This window comes from Sesamum indicum, linkage group LG16 (assembly GCF_000512975.1).
Source record: "Sesamum indicum cultivar Zhongzhi No. 13 linkage group LG16, S_indicum_v1.0, whole genome shotgun sequence".
Lineage (NCBI taxonomy): Eukaryota > Viridiplantae > Streptophyta > Magnoliopsida > Lamiales > Pedaliaceae > Sesamum > Sesamum indicum.
Window position 1 is genome coordinate 681,735 of NC_026160.1, and position 20,883 is coordinate 702,617.

General features: G+C 33.0%; 2 protein-coding genes and 1 long non-coding RNA gene across 4 annotated transcripts; all 3 read left to right on the forward strand.

Annotated features, from left to right (window-relative positions):
* LOC105178488 (probable beta-1,3-galactosyltransferase 2) lies at window positions 918-5,865 on the forward strand. Its single transcript, XM_011101970.2, has 11 exons — window positions 918-1,347; window positions 2,262-2,358; window positions 2,520-2,584; window positions 2,664-2,875; window positions 2,996-3,059; window positions 3,911-3,983; window positions 4,070-4,190; window positions 4,372-4,459; window positions 4,536-4,661; window positions 4,744-4,853; window positions 5,325-5,865. The coding sequence occupies exons 1-11, from the start codon at window positions 1,235-1,237 to the stop codon at window positions 5,471-5,473; spliced, it is 1,218 nt and encodes a 405-aa protein (XP_011100272.1). The 5' UTR covers window positions 918-1,234; the 3' UTR covers window positions 5,474-5,865.
* LOC105178598 (WRKY transcription factor 6) lies at window positions 14,219-17,274 on the forward strand. 2 transcript variants are annotated; one of them, XM_020699345.1, is made up of 5 exons: window positions 14,219-14,699; window positions 15,218-15,319; window positions 15,458-15,895; window positions 15,989-16,102; window positions 16,334-17,274. In XM_020699345.1, the coding sequence occupies exons 1-5, from the start codon at window positions 14,280-14,282 to the stop codon at window positions 17,033-17,035; spliced, it is 1,776 nt and encodes a 591-aa protein (XP_020555004.1). In that variant the 5' UTR covers window positions 14,219-14,279; the 3' UTR covers window positions 17,036-17,274. The 2 variants fall into 2 exon arrangements, with proteins under 2 accessions (XP_020555004.1, XP_011100410.1); XM_011102108.2 differs by having other exon boundaries at window positions 15,461-15,895.
* On the forward strand, window positions 18,456-20,883 carry LOC105178489. Its single transcript, XR_849136.2, has 5 exons — window positions 18,456-18,696; window positions 19,713-19,795; window positions 20,068-20,192; window positions 20,282-20,359; window positions 20,444-20,883. It is a non-coding gene; the product is annotated as an uncharacterized LOC105178489 (long non-coding RNA).

A 20,883-nucleotide genomic window follows, 5' to 3' on the forward strand; every position in this document is an offset into this window, starting at 1 on the left:
AGGAGGTACTTGTAATTTTTCAAACAATAAGGAGGTATTCTTAATTATACTAAAAATCAGAGAATGTTGTCGTAATTTACCCTTACTATTATAGTAGATCAATAAATACTATTAAATCAAACAAATCCTCACACTTATAAAATGATACTATAATTTGTATTCAGTTTAATATATGCACGCACAGCTTGAAGTTATAATTGTTACTACAAGTATACTCTATATTCAATGATAAAATTTTACACAAATACCTTCAAGATATATTGCACTGACATCTTCTTAAGGAGTGAACCTGTAATTAAATCTAATCTCGTTGGGCGTTGACGTAATAATTTATCCAATTTTATAGTATAAATTACAACGAACTTTCCTCAAGTTTGATATAATTACAAATACACCGTGATTTTAACAACCGTCTAACAACTATCCCAATATTAATTTTCATTAGGTTTCCATTCATTATGGTGAACTAATTAAAATATCCTTGTAAATTATAAATTAAATTATTTATTTTATTTACAGACTAATTGGATAATTTTTTTTTATATTTTTTAAAATTTTTTCATCCATTTTGTTTGATTTTTTTATATTATTTAAAAAAAATAAAAAAAATATAGTAAGTCAAAATTGACAATTTTAAACTTTCATAAAAAAATTATATAATTTTATTAAATATTAAGAATATTAATAATATTTTAATAAACAACCAACAAATATTTATAATTATGTCGTATTAAATAACAACTCATAGTTTATCTTAATGTATTAAACACAAGAGTACTAAGCCAAGCCGCCCGATGGGGCCACGCTACAGTATAATCAGAGAGTCCCTGCCGTCTGGCATTGGCGACAAGGACCGTTTGGTAAATTCGGTGTAGGAACTGGGGACAGTTAGTCAGTCTTCTCTCACTTCTATTTCAAGTCCCTTCCCTGCAAAGTGTGCTGCTGATCTCTCCACACACCCATACACACAGTGAGAGAGAGAGAGAGAGAGGCAAGGAATAAAGTAAAAGGGAACAAAACTTGAGAAGAATATAATATGAGGACAATGCAATTCTTTTGTCATCTCAACTGTTTCTATGTGATCTTCCTCAATATTTCTCGATAGAGCAAGCCCCCCCATCAAATTCTGAGCTTCTGGGATTCAAATTTTCAGCGTTTTGATTTGGCTCATGGGATTTTCTTGAAAAAGGGACTTGGGAGTTAAGCTTGAAGGGTAGACTATTGTATTGGGGAAATGTCCATGAAGAACAGAGGTGGAGAGCAGGTTTCAAGAACTGTTATATCTCAGAAATGGACTGTTTTCCTTTGTATTGCTAGTTTCTCTGCGGGAATGCTCTTCACCAGTAGGTAAAAGATTATTATGCTTTAGTTTAACTTGAATCAGTTTATTTCAATCTCCAATTTCTTTTCCTGGGGTTTGATTTTTGTGGTTCTTGTCTGTTTGTTGTTGGATTGGGTGTTTGTTTATACTGTGTAAACATTTTGAAGGCTTATTTTTTTGCTTCTTTGCCACCAATGAAGATCAGTAATCTTTTAGTTATCGAATTCGTTGATGAATTTTAGTTCATGGCTCTGAAGGGTGGCTGGTGATCCATATTTCCTGGAGAGGTGTGAAACTATGAGTGTTTTAGCAGAAGTTTAGCACTTTTTGAAGCTATTTTGGTGGTTAGGACATAGTTGTGACTCGTATTTTGATTTTTGGTTATGTAAGGGATTTTCTTCTGCCTTGCTACTTAAAATTGCCTATGTATTGGTGAGGGTGCTGTAGATCTCAATAAAAATTTCTGGTTTAGACATCTGTGTATCTTTCTTATCTTTCCATAGCGTACTCTCTGTTCATCATACTTGCAGAGGTTTGAAGCTTGAAAAATATGACCTGAACTTGTTCTTCTTTTGGTCTTTCTTTCTTGTCAATTTTCTTTTCCGTCGATGACCTTTGTCTAAGCACATCTTACAAGTGGTTGTGGCTTTCAAGTGATTACTTAAAACGTTTACTGTTTAGAGTTTATGTCAGAGATAGTTCTCAAGGAAGTTGTTGGGATGACTTCCGTTCTCAAGTTTTTCCGTAGAAAAAAGATGGCTGACTATTTCTTTCGGGGACGTTAATCCTATTCATTCTTCTACTGTAATACTTCTTTGATTATACATTTGATCCCTTATCCTCGATCTGAGCTCTAAAATGGTATATGATCAAAACGTGTTGATATTGTCACGCTCCTAGGAAATTGCTTTTATATTGACTTAAATGCCTTTGGCAACAGAGTATGGACCACTCCTGAAGCAAAAGGAGTCACAAGAACAACTGCAGTCGAAGCAGAGAGATTGAAACTAGTGACAGAAGGTTGTGATCCAAAATTTGTGAGTATTTTCCTCTTATCCTAACCTTTCAGATTTGGGATACTTCATGCCTCATTTGTAGCTGCAAAACATTGTTCTGTTGTTATTATCTTCTATATATGTCTTATAGTCACCGTTGAAACACTTTTCACCACTTATTTGACTCCACAAGCTTGCAACAGGACGGTGTAAAAAGGGTACCGAAGGAAATCTTCCGGGAAGTTTCTAAGACTCAACATGCTATACAGTGAGTTCAGCGGAGAACTCTACCTTTTCTAATTATTGCTTTTTTCCCTTTAGTTATAATGAACCGTACTTCTCTGTAGGACATTGGACAAGACCATTTCTAACCTGGAGATGGAGTTAGCTGCTGCAAAGGCAGCACAGGAGTCAATTCTGAGTGGCTCTCCCACGTCAGAAACTGCTGAAAACAAGGATTCTACAGAGACAAAAAAGTATTTCATGGTTATTGGAATAAATACTGCATTTAGCAGCCGGAAAAGAAGAGATTCAGTTCGTGCAACATGGATGCCACAAGGTTTGTCAATTGGATGCTTCTCTATCCTCCCATCTCTAGCTCATAAATAATCTATGCTGTTCCAATTGCTTCTTTTACGGCAGCATCTAAATTTAGTATTCTTGAACATTTGTACAATAGGAGACGAACGAAGAAAGCTTGAATCAGAGAAAGGGATCATCATCCGCTTTGTCATTGGTCATAGGTGGGAAATCACATCTATCTCAATAACAGTGGCAATTAGTATTTATTCCTTGCGTAGCAGCTTGATTATATAATGTATTCTGGCAAATATTACTCTGCATCTAATGATCTCTTGATAAAATGAATTCTTTCCTTATACTTCTTTTGATTTATTGCATAATTGTTGATATGAGAAAAATGTCGAGACCGATTGAAGTCCGGCCTGAGGATGAATTAAGTCGACGGTGGGTCTTGATAGGCTTCCTTTTTCCAGTTCGAAATTTATCGGTGTTGGTGCTAATATATGTACAGGTGGTGGTTAGGATAATTAATGAGCGAATCTCATTTTGTTCTGGTACTCAAGATCTTTATTTGATTACCATTGCCCATGGAAATAGCTTCATCAGCCAAAGCACATTTATTTGTCCGTCAACATACTTTTTTCCTTCTTGATTGTTCTTCTTCTTTCTTGTATCGGGTGGTTTTAACATAACAAACTCGCTGAACGAAATGAAAGTGAGTTTATCTCATGCTGAAAAGTTGCTCTTGGATATAAAATTGAGATTTAGTTTTTGGATACAAAATCAGCAGAAATTGTCACATAAGCGTCCCATTTGCCCGAAACCTTGTTGCCTCTTGTTATATGATCTATCGTTATTTAAGGATTTTTTATTTACCACGAAAGCGACAGATATTCTCTATAGGATGGTTTTAATATTTAGTCTTCGTAAGAGACAGTGAAAACCTCATTTCCTCATACCAAGCTCATATATGTATTTTACATTTTTTGCTTAGAAATGGGTTAATGTTTTTAACTCTTGGACTATATAATCCGCTCGTAGTGATCACCAACCTGGTCTTTCTGTTACGCAGTGCAACCTTAGGGGGTATACTAGATAGAGCCATTGAAGCTGAAGACCAAAAGCACGGGGACATCTTAAGGCTGGTAATACATTTTATTTATTCTTTAACTTAATACTTCCTTTATTCACTATGGTTGGTAAAATCCCAAGTGTTCATTTCCCTACTCAGGACCATGTTGAGGGCTATCTTGAGTTGTCTGCCAAGACAAAGACTTATTTTGCTACTGCTGTGTCTTTGTGGGATGCGGAGTACTATGTCAAAGTAGACGACGATGTTCATGTCAATATAGGTAATTAAAGCTTCATCTATTTATTTCAAGAAAAGGTTTCAATATTCAGTAGATAATATACAACCAAGCAAAATCTTGATGTTGATCCTTTTGTTTTGAAGATTTTTTCTTGATATCTCTAAGGGCTTTGGAATTGTTTCCCTTGAGTTCCTTTTTTGGTAATTTTGATAAATATTTGCAGCAACACTTGGAGAAACATTAGCTAGACACCGGAAAAAGCCGAGGGTGTACATAGGATGTATGAAATCTGGTCCTGTCCTTGCTCAGAGGTACTATAGTAGTCTCAAACCTTTTTCTGCACGTCCTAAATGTGTTTCCAGCTTTAGCTTATTCCTTCAATTACAGGGGAGTGCGATACCATGAGCCTGAACACTGGAAATTTGGGGAGCCCGGAAACAAGTATTTCCGCCATGCAACGGGACAATTATATGCCATTTCAAAAGATTTGGCGTCTTATATTTCAGTAAACCAGTTGAGTTTCACTTCTGGATGCAGCATTAAGATGTGATATATCAGTATATCTTGGTCTCATCAATTTTCTCAATTCTGACAGGCATGTCCTGCACAAGTATGCCAATGAGGATGTGTCTCTTGGATCTTGGTTTATCGGACTTGACGTGCGGCATATCGATGATCGGAGATTGTGTTGTGGAACCCCACCAGGTAAAATCTCTCTCTGTTTATCAATTGGCGAAACCATTCCTCATTCAATAGGAACAGAAAGAACTGTTAGTGGACTTATAAAGAAAAAATCTTCCCTCAAGCTAACATGTTTCGAACTTTGGGTTGAGATTACGGAACGTGAGGTTTAATATAATTATGAATACCTTCTCATTCAGTTACATCCACGCCTCTTGATGTTTGTAAACTTTACACACCGAACTGCAAAATTTGAGAATGCATCCGGAGACGACCTGACACGTTTTAAGGAAAATTCTATTCAGCACCCACTCTAAGAGTCTCTCTTCTTGTATGCTACTTTTACATATTTACTTGAGATGGGTGTAAATAATGCACATTAATGTGTGAAGGAATCTGTTGTATAGACGAATTCAAACTTCAACTGTTGTTTGCATTCTTTGCAAGTGACAACCATAAACGAACTAAACCTTCTTTGCTGCTCCCTCTATGCAGATTGTGAATGGAAGGCACAGGCAGGGAACGTCTGTGTTGCTTCATTTGATTGGAGCTGTAGTGGGATATGTCGGTCGGTTGATAGGATAAAGGAGGTTCATCGTAGGTGTGGGGAAGGCGAGGACGCCATTTGGAAGGCCGTTTTCTGAGAGTTAGCAACAAATTGGTTGGACCCTCGATTCCTACCTTTACCCATATATGCAATCACGTTAATACATGTTACATACACAGAGATAAAGAGAGAGGCGGGGGAGAGAGACAGAGAGAGTGGCTTTGCTTAACTTCTCCATTTTAGCAGAGAAGGGTTCCTGCAAATGCAGTCGAGGAAGCAAGCAACGCTCCTGGATTCGATCTTTTTTTTTTCATTCATCGGAAGCTAAATTTGTAAGTTCTTAGTTGAGTGATTATGAGTTTGAGTTTAGCATGCCACAAAAATGTCGAGACATGAATCTTTATGTATCTATGCTTTAATCTTCCTAGTAAATTTGTAAAGGAAAAAATTCTACCTTAGAAGTCAGATAAATGCCTGTTCTGATGATTCCGAGTATGTATGGCAAATAGACGGGTCAGGTTGAGTTTGGATTAGGGTGCAACACTGGCTCGACTCGAGCTTGAGGAATCTCCATCCTCGCCAAGCAACCATATATTTATGTATAAAGTATATTTGTGTCTATACAATGAATTAATATACATAAAATTAAACGATTTATTATTTTTTTAATGAAGTTCTATAAAAATATATATCTATACTATACAAAAAGAAAAATCTTTTCTCACTCGCAAGTAGCAGTTATTTACACTGCGGCACCAATTTTTTAAATTATCAAAGATGTCTATGGATTATCAACTACTTCTACTCAAATTCTTTTTCTCATCCATATGATTTATATTATCTATTTATACTAACACGAAAATTTCACCCAAATCAATTTTTTTTTTTTTTGTGTAATAACGTTCTTAAGTTAGTTTTATTTTATTTATTTACTAAATTATTAAATGTGATGTGTTGGTTTATAATCTTATTTTTATTTATAATAAATTTTAAAGAGTCAATAATTATTTATTATATGCACGCAGGACGACTTGCTATAACCACTAATTTTGAAAAAAAAAAAAAAAAAGAGAGAGATTTAGTGACCCGCATTTATTTTACTAGTCTTAATAGAATGCATGTATCTATGTATGTTCAATTAATGCTTATAGTCCTACATTTTTAATCCCAATTTAGGTTCAAAGCAGTCTATTATTTTTCAATTCACTTTGAATGAGTCCTTTAAATTTGTAATCTTTGCTTACAAAAAAATATTTTTAACCCCTCATTTTCCACTGTAATTTGGTCCCTTGTATATAAGTTTACGAAAATATAATTATTTTTAATTGAAAATATTTACAGTTGGGTAATTATTTTAAGGGTATATTACAACAACCTCTTTTAAAATTTGACACGAATACAAATACCTTCTCATTATTTGAAAAATTACAAGTATTCTAAAATTTTAATATCTATCTAACAACGAGTTCATTCCGTTAGCCTCATGTATATTTCTATCCATTTTCTATTAGTGATTAATATGCCCTATAGATTATCATTACTTTTATTTTGTTTTTTTAATGCGTAAACTCATGCCCTATGGATATTTGCTTTACCTATCATCAATTTTTTATTTTTAAAATTTTTTTCAAATATTTTTTAGATTTTTTTTCGAAAAAGGATGAGTAGTAATTTCTACTTCATTGTTCTTGAACGGTAACAATCAAACCCCGTTTTACTTCATTGTCTAAGGCTACATAATCATTATTCATTTGAGTAATGTATTTGTAATTTCTCAAATGACTAGGGAATATTTATAATTATACCAAATCTTTTGAGAGGTAGTCGTAATTTACCATTATTTAAATAATAACTTGTTCAATGACATATAAACATAACTTTTGTGAATATAACGAAATTCTTACAATTTTCAAATAAAAAAAATTCTTACAATCTTGACTACCATATTCACTTTATTATATGTTATAACTTCATAAGATTTTTTCATTATATATATTTTTAATTTAAACATTTTTACTGAATAAGTGCTCTTTTATCTGAAAATTCAAGTTCATTAAATTCATAATAAAATTATATTTATATATCATTAATTACGGTATTACCTAATAATAAATTCTTCTAATTAATTAAAATGATTATATTTTTCTAAATTCATCCTTCGAACTCCTTAGATCATTTTATTGAGTTCGAATATTTGCAAAAACTTATACTTTTAAAGAAGTAATTTTTGTAGAGAAAGTTGAAAGTTGTAACAGAATCAAAAGTGAATATTTATTTGTAAAAAAAAGTGAAAAGCAGATAAAAATTAAATTGGATAGTATTTGAAGAAAAATCACTTCTAAAATAAACTTAATTAATTAAAGATTGTTTTGTTCCTATTAAAAAGATGATATTTTATGCTTATTATTTCACTTGTTGTTTATCAATAATAATTATTTTTTCATAGAAAATAATAAAATTTATTTGATTAGTATATTTCATACTTAATTTTTTTAAAATATTAAAAAGTATATATTTAATTTAATAATGCTCCCACTAAGTAATATAATTGTTGATTCATGATTGCAATATATATATATATATTATTAATTAATCAAATAATAATATATGAATGAAATAATATAATTAGATGATATAGAAAATAAATATAAAAATTTTTAAAATAGTAAATACATGAAAGCGTAAATTCAATTATTATTATTACATTATACAAATTATACAAAATTCCAAAGCCGCTAAAAGTACCCCTAAAGTGTTTATAACTTTTGGTCTAAAAGTACTTTTTTTAGTCGTTTCAAAAGCAGAAGTTGGCATCCTAAACACTTTAAAAGTACTTTTCGGGAGCCAAAAGCTAAAAAGTATTTTTCTAAAACGCTACTTAAATCTTTTGTTGATCAAATTATCCTCACATGTTTTCAAGAATTAATGCATGTGACGAGGTATATTTTCACCGTTACAAGGGTAGTTTAGTTTAAAAAAATTATTTGATCTGCAATAAATTAGTAATAAATCGAGGGTAAATATCAATTTTTATTCAATTTTTTTAATTAATATCAACAATTTTAGTAAATTCTTGTGAGAAAAGAGGTGGAAAGTAGATAATAACACAAAAACAGTCAACCATTGACAAACAAAATGAGAGATGAAGTCTATCATTAGGCCCATCACTTAGTCCTGTACTTGGCTCTTTCCTTAAAGTCATTGACCTGAGTCTACACTGAGAATGTACATTTTGTTTTTCTGAAAAAATTCCTAAAAAGTGTCCAAATTCAGACAATTAAGATGATTTGTACATAATAGAGTTGGTGAGTTTCTGCAAAAACTTCTGCATTTATAGAAGGAAGTTGCAGCAGAATCAAAGGTGGGAAGTATTAGTAAAAAAAGTATAAAATAAATAAAAGTTGAATTAGATAATATTTGAAAAAAAAATCATTTCTAAAATAAACTTAATTGATAAAAGATGTTTTTTCCCTATATGTTAAAAAGATACTGTATTTTACTTGTTGTTTGTCACTAATAATTATTTTTCTACAAAAAATCATAAATTTTATTTCGATTAGTATTCAGTATTTATGTTTTTAAAAATATTAAAAAAAAATATATCAAATTTAATAATGCTCCCACTAAGTAATATAATTGTTGATTCATACACAATAGTTAAATTTGCATGATTGAGAAAATTATTACTTTATTAATTAATCAAATAATGATATAATTAGATGATATAGCACATAAAATATAAAAAAAATAAAATATAAAGTATGTGAAAGTGTAAATAAAAAAACGGTAAAGTTGAATTAAAATTATTATAATAAGGATAAAATAGTCAAAAAATATTAAATTTATTTATAAACAAGTCAAAGCAGTTAAAAGCACCGCCCAATGTGCTTTGAGCTTTTGGTCTAAAAATGTTTTTTTTAGTCGTTTCAAAAGTAGAAGCCGACATCCCAAATACTTCAAGAATACATTTTTTAAGCCAAATAAAAAACGCTTTTTCAAAGTGTTCACAAACACTCCCTTCACGTGAGTTGGAGTTCATGAATCTAAGCTGTCTATTAAGTGTGAGGGGTTAAAAATTAATTTTAGTTGGTAAATTAAATATAAGTTGCTTACAATATTCTTGAGCATACTTGTTCTTACATAAATCAATTTATTTATTTTAATTAATATTACCTTATTCATGCCCATTTAAATCTAAGAAAACATGTTGAAGAAAATATTAGTTTTGATGTATTTTTTAATTTATTTATTAAAAATTAGAATTTTAGGGTTTCTTCATAACCCTTCCTACCCTGAAATATAAAAATTGAGAAAATTATCGACGAACCAACACCACATTATAATGATTATTTGAATTATATATTAATATGAATAAACTTATTAAGCTCATAATCTAATAATTTTTTTATCTCCTATGATTAGGTATGATGCTAATTGAATCATAATTAATAGAATAAGATTTATATTTTATTTTTAAAAATATGAGATGTTAATTATTTATTGGCAATAAAATTTTGTTATGACTTAATTATAATGGTAAATAATTTGTTGTTTTTGTTATTATGCCATTTTTCGATTTTTATTCTTGACTTAACCACTTTAACAATGGATTTACTAGAGGTTGCAATATCGGTGGAAACCCGTAGTTCCAACTCAATCCACCTAGTTCTGGGTCGGGATGGGTTTCAATTTTTTTTTTAATATGAGTCCGATATGATTTTGTTTAAATAATTTATGGGTTCTAATAGGTCCAAAATTTAAATTTCATAAACATTAAATATAAAGAAATGAGCATTATCGATCCATTTTCAACTTATTAATTCAAACACATTTTGAATTCGATCCATCCCTATGCATGGAAAATTTATATTATGTGGGCCGGCTTAGCTCAGAGGTTAGAGCACCGCATTATGCGATAGTCATCGGTGCGATTCCGATACCAAAATCAACCCACCCATTTGTCACTCCAAGATTTTATCATCAAATTTTGGAATACTTTTAATTCTTACATTAGCTTAAAAAAATTATGTATAGTTTTGTATTTTTTTATTATTGTAATGTATTCTGATATATTATTTTTTATTATATTCGATCAATCCCGATTTTGAAAATTGGGGTGATATGAATGTATGATTGGCGAGTGGCGGACAAATCAGGGCGGCGAAGTCTAGGGACGCGTCCAACTCATCCCCTTTGACAAAATCCCACGATCTCAATCAATGTCAATTTGCAATTTGCACCTACAACTTCTGCCAATTGCAATTTGGGCCCACCATTGCCAATCCCAAATATGGACATCTCATCCTACACTGGTAGCTCTTGACTTCAACCACTTACTTTTTTGTTGTATTTCTCTCCTCTTTTGTAAATTATGATAATTTTTTCTTAAATTTGATATAATTACAAATATCTTCTCGTTATTTGAAAAATTACAAATAACTCCAAGATTTTAACATCAGTCTAACAACGAGCCCATTCCGTTATGTTTTTATTCAATTTTTGTGGTGAACTGACCAAAATGCATTTTTCAATTATAAATTATAATTTCATATATATTTTGTAATTTTTTAAAATATTTTTATGAACTAATATTCCCTCTAAATTATTTATTTTACCCACCCTCAAATATTTTAATATTTTTTGATATATTTTTTTTATTTTTTTAAACAATTCAACAAGGGTAAAATAATAATGTCCACCTCACTGTCTAGGGGCTATATAATTATTTTTCGTTTAATGGGTATTTATAATTTTTCAAAAAACTAGGGACATTCGTAATTATACCAAATTTCAGGGAAGATAATTATAATTTACTCAAATTTCTATATCGAAATATTTCAGTGTATCTTAATAGTATCAAAGGACTAATTTGCAAAATAATGATCAACACTCCAATATTTAAATTAATAAAAAAGAATTTGTAGAAAAATAAAAGAGCTTTATTACTGAAGAGTATTGAAAATCGCGTGTGAGGGTTGAGACTTGAGAGTAAGTGGAAAATAACTTTTCATTAAGCTGCAGTAGGTGAAAATCAAAGTGCTCATTTGTCATCTTTATCCAACAGGCTACAACTGGCATGTTCGTCCATAACTGACGTACTCTGGTGGTGATGTGTATCCAAGGTATAGAATGCTGTTGATATGTTTCTTAAGAGGATATGCCTTGATATTATTGTTATCTCGCCAACGGGTCGAGGTATTACTTGGTTGATTGGGTTGATAGCTTAAGCTTGCTGATGTTGGACTGTTGGCCTGATTCATTGGTCTAACTTGGGTTGGAATTTGGCAACAGACTTAGAGTTCGTTTGGTTTAAATTAGAGGAAAAGGAAAGTGAAAGGGGGAGAGAAAGAATAATAATTTTCCTTCAAGCTGTTTGGTATCATTGAAAAGGAAGTAAACATCAAATATTTCCACTTGTTCGGTACGGAAAAACAGATTGAAAAGAAAAATACAAGTTTTTGTAATTATATTGAATAACCCTTCTCTTCATTTTGTATTAAAAGATAAACAAATTGAAGTTATGCTAATATAATTTTGCTATATCAAGAATTTAAAAATCGTAATAATAAAAATATTTATCAAACAAGAACATGAATATATTCATCATTAATTTCAATGCAATAATTTTTCAACGATTTTATTATTTTTCTCTAAAGATTACGTACAATACTATCAGTGGGAGGAGAAAATAATTAAAGAAAAGTTATATATATATATATATGAACAATAGAATAAATAAAATTGAAATATATACATTTTTTTTATCTAAATAAAAGTAGGGGAAAAAACAATAGAAAAAAGTCTAAATTAGTCGGAAAGAATTAATATATGATTACGTAGATTAGAATTAATATAGTATTACATTATTTTTTATAACTTTCTTTATTTCTTTTTTACTTTGTTGCTCATAATTGACGAAGCAAAGGACATTTGGGCACGGTCCATATAAATGTCAACGTCATATCAACTTATTATTTCTGCAATAACCAATTAAAAAAAAAGCAATTAAATACATTTAGATAAATCTTATGATTGTAAAAAATAAATCTTATCAATGAAATTAAAATAGAGATGAGAACAGAAATGATTGGATCTGTAAAACAAATGGAGGTCCGTATTTGCGGAACAATTTGTACAGCAGCTGACCATAACAAGTTGAAAACATATATACTGCAGGAATAACAAGAAAACGAAGGAAACTAAAATTAAGACTAAATAAGTGGTTGTGCCAGTGACAGTGACAGTGACAAGACAAGTGTAATACGACGTTAGGATTTGACGGAGAGTCAGAAGACTCAGTATGAGATCCACTTTCACACTAATGACATTGTTAGTGGAAACAAGACGAAAATAGACCTCACTCCCCTCCCAAATATATCAAATCCCATCAATTTCTCTTCCAATATATCCCCTCCCCCTTCCCCTCCAATTAAAAATCAATATTATCTGCTATGATCAATTAATTATCTAATTATATTTTTAGTTTTATAATTATAATTTTGGAATAATTATACATTTTTTCATTTGAAGTTTGGTGTGATTTTACGTACATTTTCTGTGGTTTGGAAAATTACATTTGATATTCTTGAAGTTTGCGTTCATATAATAAACGAGTTTCTTTTGTTAGTTAAAGTTCATTGAATTTGTTGATATTAATAAAAAATAAAAACTGAATGAGAATTGATATTTACTCTCGATTGACTGATTACTGATTTATTGCAAGTGAAATATTTTTTTTAGGACTAGACTATCCTTATAACAATGAAAATATACCTCTTCACATGCATTAATGCATGAAGATGTATGAGGGTAATACGATCATAAAAAGATTTATTTGATCTTCAATAAGTCAGTAATAAGTCAATCGAGGGTTAATATAGATTTTTTTTGTTAATATAAACAAATTGGTGAATTTTGACTAATTAAGGGACTTATTTGTTAGACAGAAACAAACCTCATAGGTGCTGGATGGAATTTTTCAAACCATAGAGGGAGTCTATGTATAATTGCACCGAACTTCAGAGGAAGAGAGTGTAATTATCCCTATAATTTTTTGACACTTTAGTCTTGTAATTTGTTTGGATTGTAAAATGATCATTCATCTTTTCTAATTTCACAATTTTTAGACAAAATTGATTGAAATTTTCAAAGATGGTTGAAAATTTAATAAAAGTGAAAAATTATTTTACAACTCCGATGAATTATAGGACTAAAATGCTAAAATAATATAATAATAGAACTGAAAATACTATTAAACGATAAAATAATATGATCACAACAGTTATGGTTATATTAACTATAACTAATATATTAGTCTTCTCTGTAGAAATAACAGCTAATAGCAGTATTTGTGCCGTGCTGATTAATTGTTATTTAGGCTAATTATATTGATACTCTTGGAATTAGGATAAAATACACAACTATCTTATATTTCTTAAAAATTATAAATATACCCCTTAAGGCTATAATTATAATTACAACTACACTCTCGATTTAATGACAAAACTTATGCAAACTCCTGTATGAAAAATATTACACTAACACACTTCAAGGGGTATTGTTGTAATTATGCAAAAGACGAGGACGTTTGGTGTATTTTGACTTAATTTAAAAAAATATCAATATAATTTATGCTATTATCTACGATAATTTTTTTAATTTTCACTATAGTAATTAATCATGATAGAAAACTATATTTCTTTTATTAGTGTGTGTATATATATATATATATGTATGTATGTATGTTTATGTATGTATATAGTTGTATATTGCATGTGACTTTGAGTACCCCCATCCTCCCCCCACCCCCACCCCTTCTCCTATAATTTGGTCTTCATTCTATAGTCTCAACCTTCCCATTCAATAGCCGAGTCATTTGCTCTATCTGTTCCTCTCAAGAATATATGGCCAGAGGCAGTGGACTCTCCTTTGATCCAGATCACACTCTCATCACATTCTTTCTTCACAACCCAACTTCAACCCACCAATCCTCTAATCTCTCTCTACCCAAAACCCACTCCCACCGTCCACACCTGCACCTCACTCTTCAACCAAAACCTCCGTCATCCATGGAGGCGCCGCCACCACCACCACCTCCCACCATTCAGTTCCCCGTCAGTCTCAGCTCCGCCTCTCACGACCACGACCACGATCATGATCATGATCCAGCTGACAATCCCAACGGCCAGCGCAAGGTCGTCGACGAAATGGATTTCTTTTCCGACAAGAAACAGGGCGGTGGAGGTGGCGGCGATGACGCCGGAGACGCCAACGCAACGGCGCATTTGACCGGCCTTAACTCAGTCTTGGATTTCAAAGTAAATGTATGTTTAACTTATGTCTGTCATCTCAATCAACCTTCATTTCTGATATATAATTATATTTCCCTCCAAATTTATATAATTTTATTTTTTCCATGTATCGAGTTTGATCTGAAAAGGGTTCTAAAACTACGTTCATGGATGCTCAGAAAGTAATTTTCAAACCACAAAAATCAATTATGGCTGGTTAGGAATGTAACAGTTAAAACCCATGCGTACATCTTATAAAATACTTTCAAAACTTATGAGATTTTTAAATATTATTTTAAAAATAAACTCCGAAAAAAATCAGATTACGGACTCTCATGATGTATTAGTATTGACGATAATTTTATAATTAATATGATCAAACTCAAAGCAGCTGGTTAAGATTTTAAAAATTAAGTTGAAAACTCCTTTCTTTTATAAGGTGCTAATGTTTTATTTCTTCACTTGTAAGTTTTTTTTTCCCTGAAAAATCTAATAAATACTTGGCAATGTCTTAGTAGTTGATGACTTAGTTATGGTTGTGATTTCTGCAGACTGGTTTGCATCTTCTCACCACTGCAAACACTGGTAGTGATGAGTCCATCTTGGACGACCGAATATCTTCAAATTCAGAAGACAAAAGATCAAAAACTGAGGTCAGAATACAGCAAAAAGTGCTTATAATACTACATGCATGCATATATATATATATATAGATGTGTGTGTGTGTGTGTGTGTGTGTGTGTGTGTAATTATCAAGTCTTGATGATGATCGCTTGTGTAAAAATCAATAGCAGATGGCGTTTCTTCAAGCTGAAATGGAGAGAATGAATACCGAGAATCAGCGTCTGAGGGAGATGCTGAATCAGGTGACGAACAATTACAACGGCCTTCAGATGCACTTGCTCACCCTGATGCAAAATGGAGGGAGTGCAGAAGAAGGCAAAAGTGGGCAGGGAAATGGACAGGTGGTGCCTAGGCAGTTTATGGATCTTGGGCTGGGAGCGGCAGCTGATGACGATGAGGTTTCGTTGTCGACATCATCCGAGGGGCGGACGGGCAGGCAACAGCCTCCAACGCCCGACAAGGACGTTGGAGGAGGAGATCAGGACCAGTGTTCTGAAAACAAGGTTGCTCGGCTCGGACACTCTTCTAGGAATGCTGATCAAGCCACTGAGGCTACTATGAGGAAGGCCCGTGTCTCAGTTCGTGCTCGCTCCGAGGCTCCCATGGTATATATGTTGGCTAATATATGTGATTGTGTCTGAATCTGTTTCACATAGTAAAGGCGTAATGGATTAATTTGTTGGTCTGAATGATGATAGATCACGGATGGATGCCAATGGCGCAAGTATGGGCAGAAAATGGCGAAGGGGAACCCGTGCCCACGGGCTTATTACCGCTGCACCATGGCTGCTGGTTGCCCAGTTCGGAAACAAGTATGTTTGCTGATATGTCTTCATTCAATTCTTTGCGATTTGCCTTCCTTTCTTGATATTCTTTGGAAATGAAACAAGAATATGTGCCACGGACGCAAAAAGAAATCAAGACATCATTTATGAGACGACAGAAGAAGTATCTTATGATATCTGAAACATTCTCTATAGTTCCCATCAATCTAGAACACTTCAAACTCAACATTAACATATAGATCTCCCAATGCTATCCAGGTCCAAAGATGCGCCGGCGACAGAAGCATCCTCATAACGACCTACGAAGGCAACCACAACCACCCATTGCCACCTGCCGCGATGGCCATGGCCTCAACGACATCATCGGCCGCAAGAATGCTACTCTCGGGATCAATGCCAAGCGCCGACGGCCTAATGAACTCCAACTTCCTAGCAAGAACACTCCTCCCTTGCTCCTCCAGCATGGCCACAATCTCAGCCTCAGCGCCATTCCCCACCGTCACACTAGACCTAACACAGTCCCCCAACCCCCTACAGTTCCCAAGACCCTCAGGACAGTTCCCTCTCCCCTTCCTTAACAATCCACCAAACATCGGCACGCCAGCCAACCCGGCACCAGGCCTTCTGCCTCAACTCTTCGGGCAGGGATTGTACAACCAGTCCAAGTTTTCAGGCCTCCAAATGTCCCAAGAAATGGATCAAGGCAGCAATCAACTATCAACTACACTTCCTTCAGTCCACCAGGGCCAGTTGAGTGACACTGTCAATGCTCTTGCTACTGATCCAAACTTCACCGCTGCTTTAGCAGCAGCCATCTCTTCATTCATCGGCGGGGGGCAGTATCCGAACAACGCCAGCAACAACAGCAACAGCAGCAACAATAATGGCAGTGTTGCCACCAGCAACAATAACAGCAATGGCAACAATAAACTCAGCAGCTCAGGGTTTCAAGTCAATTGATCAAGTAAAAACTTTGAAAACCATTATTTCCCTTTCTTTTTTACCATAGTTTTTTTTGGTTTCTTGGAGGGTTTTCTTTTTTCCTCCATAAAAATTAAAGGCTGAAATCATATGATACATTTGTTTTATTTTTTTCTTTTTTATTTGAATAATGTAATAGTCATGTTGATGTAGACGTCAAAAAGAATGATATATGAATTACGAAAGAAAAATATAGAAAAGATGTGATTACCTTTGTACGGATTCAGAAATTTGAGGATCGATTTTTGCAAGTGTTGTTCAATTCTTGCAGATATTTGTCAATGCCTTTTGTGTTATTCTCCGCGTGAAGCCAAAAGTTTGGGAAGAAAAACAAGAGAGATGAGAGGAATTAATATTAAAGAAGGGGAGAAATATGGTGAGCATGTTGCATGTAGATGGTGTTAATTTTCAAGTCCTATTCATAGATAGCAGTCAAGTACCAAGTCAATAGAAACATCCTCAAAAATTGTTTAATATTGATGGGATAACGTTTGACGCGGTTTCCATGACTTTTCATTTTAATTTGTATTCAAATGAATTGGATCATCACATTTGATTTTAATTTATACTTATCATCTGACTCCTTTATAATATATTATGCGGAAAAATCCAATTTTGTATAGTTAAGTTATTTACAGCCATGTCTAATCTAAAATAGCGAATTAAGAGTGTAATTTTTAGAAAATAACAATTTAAGGACAAAATATCCTAATTTAATTGAAAAATCATGCACATGATGCGGACGTGACCTCCTAATTTTGAGAATTTCTCCAAATTCCCACGACTTGGCGTGTGCTGATAATATTTTTCAGGTTGTGCTCATGTGACAGGGATGATGTGGTTTTTTTAAATCATATCACTCCTGCCAACTCACCTTGCCAGCCCATGTAGGGCTGGTCCTGGAGGGAAAATAGACAACACCACATAACCACCACCCACCAACACCTCACTAATCCCAACCTCCATCGTTATCGCCATGTCTCTGCCGCCAATCGGTGCTTAAAAAGTTTTAAATGTGACTTTTCGAACACGCACATCATCTTCTGCTTCGTCGTTTGCCAGCAACCTCAGCTCCACACCATGCGTGTCCTCATCGAGCAAGAGATGCGACCCAATCGTAGCCAACTAGTTTCGCCCTAACCTTATTATTTCTTTCCTAATTTGATCTTGTTCTTCTTCTCAATTTCACTACATATACAAGAAATGTGAAAAAAAAAAAAAGGATTATGTGAAAAAAATAACAATAAAAATACCTCTTTTATTTTTTGAAATGAAACGAAAACTCTCCTTGCTCCCGTTGTGTGTTTTTGCATGAATTTTTTAACAATAGAATATTATTTCACATACAAATATATAAAAAATAGGAAAAATTGCATAAAACCCCCCTGTGTTATGAAAACTCGGCTAAAAACCCCCCGTGTTATTTTTATATGCAAAAAAAACTCCCTAAAATTATAAATATTTCTCACTTGCCCAATTCCATCTCTGCCATCTGACGGAGTTAATTTTTTGCTTAAGTCCCCGTTATGCCCTTTTTAACTTATTACCACAGTACAAAAAAAGAAAAGGGTGAATGTTTCATTTTCTTTCTTCAACGCCGTGAAGAAGTTGGGAGAAGAGGGGAAGACGACGACATACAGGTTAGGGCTTGCAATTTTTGGTTGAATCTTTCAAAATTCTCCAATATCTGCACAAGTTTAGTTGTTTTAGCCTTAAAATCGAGTTTTGTGAAGCTATTGTTTGAGAAAACGAAGTAAAAATTAGGGTTTGTGAATTCGAATTTGTGGAATAATTCTGAAATTGATATTTACTAAAGCAGGTATCAGAAATACTTTTTTCATGCTTGCGAATGTAATAATTATTATTTACATATTCAGAGAGTTTGTTGAGGAGATGTTCTGGTAGTTTTGGTTATAAATAGTTACATCAAGTTCAGAGTGAACTTTTGTCTGCCGCTAGTACGTGTTGCGACTATAAGCACTTTATTGCTTTGGAGCCATATTTTGGATCATCAGACCTCACTCCCTCCCTCTCTCTCTATATATGTGTGTATGTGTACTCTATCTGTGTCTATCTCTCTCTCTCTCTCTCTATATATATATATATATATTATATTATATTTCTTCTTTTTCCTTTTGTTGTGGTGTTGAGTGGGTTAACAACCTACAAATTCTAATATATTACATGACAACCATATCTGATGTTGCTACCATTTTCTTTCTTTTGAAGATTGTTAATATATATGTCAACCTGGCCCGAGGAGACAAGGATATTGTTAATTGTTAAGATTAAAAAAAAAATCAAAGGAACGGGACAATTTGAACACCTGATGTTAGTTATAATGATAATGTGAACTATAATAAAAAATTATAGAGTTCTATTGGGATTAGTAAAAAATAATCAAAGAATTCTACATAGGTAAATGTATGTGTAGGGTCAGTTTAGTATTTGCAATGTGCAGGATTTCCTTGTTGAAATAGGGGAAAGTTGGAGGGTTCAATGGCTTCTAATTTTTGTTGCTTTTGAAATTCATTAAGATACAAGCTGTAATTTGGAGTGCCCATGTTGTATATGCAAATTGGTATAATTTCTAACTAATTTGCTTGGAGTGGTTGTAAGAGAATCTAATGAAGACTGTATTATTTGCATGCTCCAGTACCCTTGGATGCTCAAGAGTAATTCTTGGTCGAAATCGAGCTGTTGAGATAACACGTTTAGAGGCATAACAGTGCGAAAAAGGTATATTTTCCTACCTTTTTGACCGAATATTTATTGTAAATTTCCACCAAATGCTTTGAATAGTGGATTCTTCCACTGTTGGTCCCCACACCCTAACCCCATTTTCTTGAAAAGTTGTATTTTATATTTGTTCATTTAATTATGCAAAGGGGTTATCCGCAAAGGGGTTGTGTCCCCACTTTCTTATTTAATTAACAGTTATTTGCAAAGGGGTTGTGTCCCCACTTGTATATGTTGGTTGCTGAATTTTTTATTTGTATATTTAATTGCAGAATGGTGTTGGCTGATTATGCTGATTTTGATATATAGATTGGTGGTGTAATTGAATGGGTGCCTATAATTAAATATGTAGGTGGTAGTAGAGTATGGTTTCCAAATGTGGATAAGGACAAATGAGGTAGATTTGTTACAATTTTCATATATTGAAAAACAAATGAAAAGTCGTCATTTACTTAACATTCATACATCAATTATCATATCCTACAGAAGCATGGAGTTTTTCAAAGGTTAAGAAGGCCAACTTTTGTACCACCGAGGTCTACACAATTTAGTTCACCATTTGAGGTGAGTAGATTTATAGAATTTGGACTTTGGTTTCATTCATAATAATATTCCACCTGTAAATTAATCAAAATATTGTTGGTTTAGATTCCCCTAGATACTGAACAAAGACCTGCAACTAGCCAACCACCATCCAATAAGAATGTGTCGGTGTCTAATGCTCCAAGAAGGAGAAAACAACCAGTCCCGATATCCACATCAACAAAAATACAAAAAAGATCTGAAGGTTCAAGTACGAGTACTGGTTTCCAAAGAGAGTGTTGTCGATCCAGCAAACCAACTTTGACTAATCAGTTGAAAAACCTTTCTGCCTCCTATAGGCCAAGCACTGGGTCAAGCTCATCCAAGGGGCTAGATGCATCTACGAAGAAAGATTGAAATGAAGTGTGTTTTGTAAGATGTAAGATGGGTTTTTATTTAAGTTGTGGTACAATGAGGTGTATTTTGTTGTGGTACAATGAAGTGTGTTTTGTTGTGGTACTGTGAAATATTAAGTGTTTTGGCAAAGTTCTAGTAATCTAACATGG

Excerpts from the sequence above, each read along its gene's own strand:
- LOC105178488 (XM_011101970.2), top strand. The coding sequence starts at position 1,235 with ATGTCCATGAAGAACAGAGGTGGAGAGCAGGTTTCAAGAACTGTTATA. Across the intron at positions 2,585-2,663 it reads AAGACTCAACATGCTATACA|GACATTGGACAAGACCATTT; the intron begins GTGAGTTCAGCG and ends ACTTCTCTGTAG. Across the intron at positions 4,191-4,371 it reads CGATGTTCATGTCAATATAG|CAACACTTGGAGAAACATTA; the intron begins GTAATTAAAGCT and ends AAATATTTGCAG.
- LOC105178598 (XM_020699345.1), top strand. The coding sequence starts at position 14,280 with ATGGCCAGAGGCAGTGGACTCTCCTTTGATCCAGATCACACTCTCATC. Across the intron at positions 15,320-15,457 it reads ACAAAAGATCAAAAACTGAG|CAGATGGCGTTTCTTCAAGC; the intron begins GTCAGAATACAG and ends AAAAATCAATAG. Across the intron at positions 16,103-16,333 it reads GTTGCCCAGTTCGGAAACAA|GTCCAAAGATGCGCCGGCGA; the intron begins GTATGTTTGCTG and ends AATGCTATCCAG.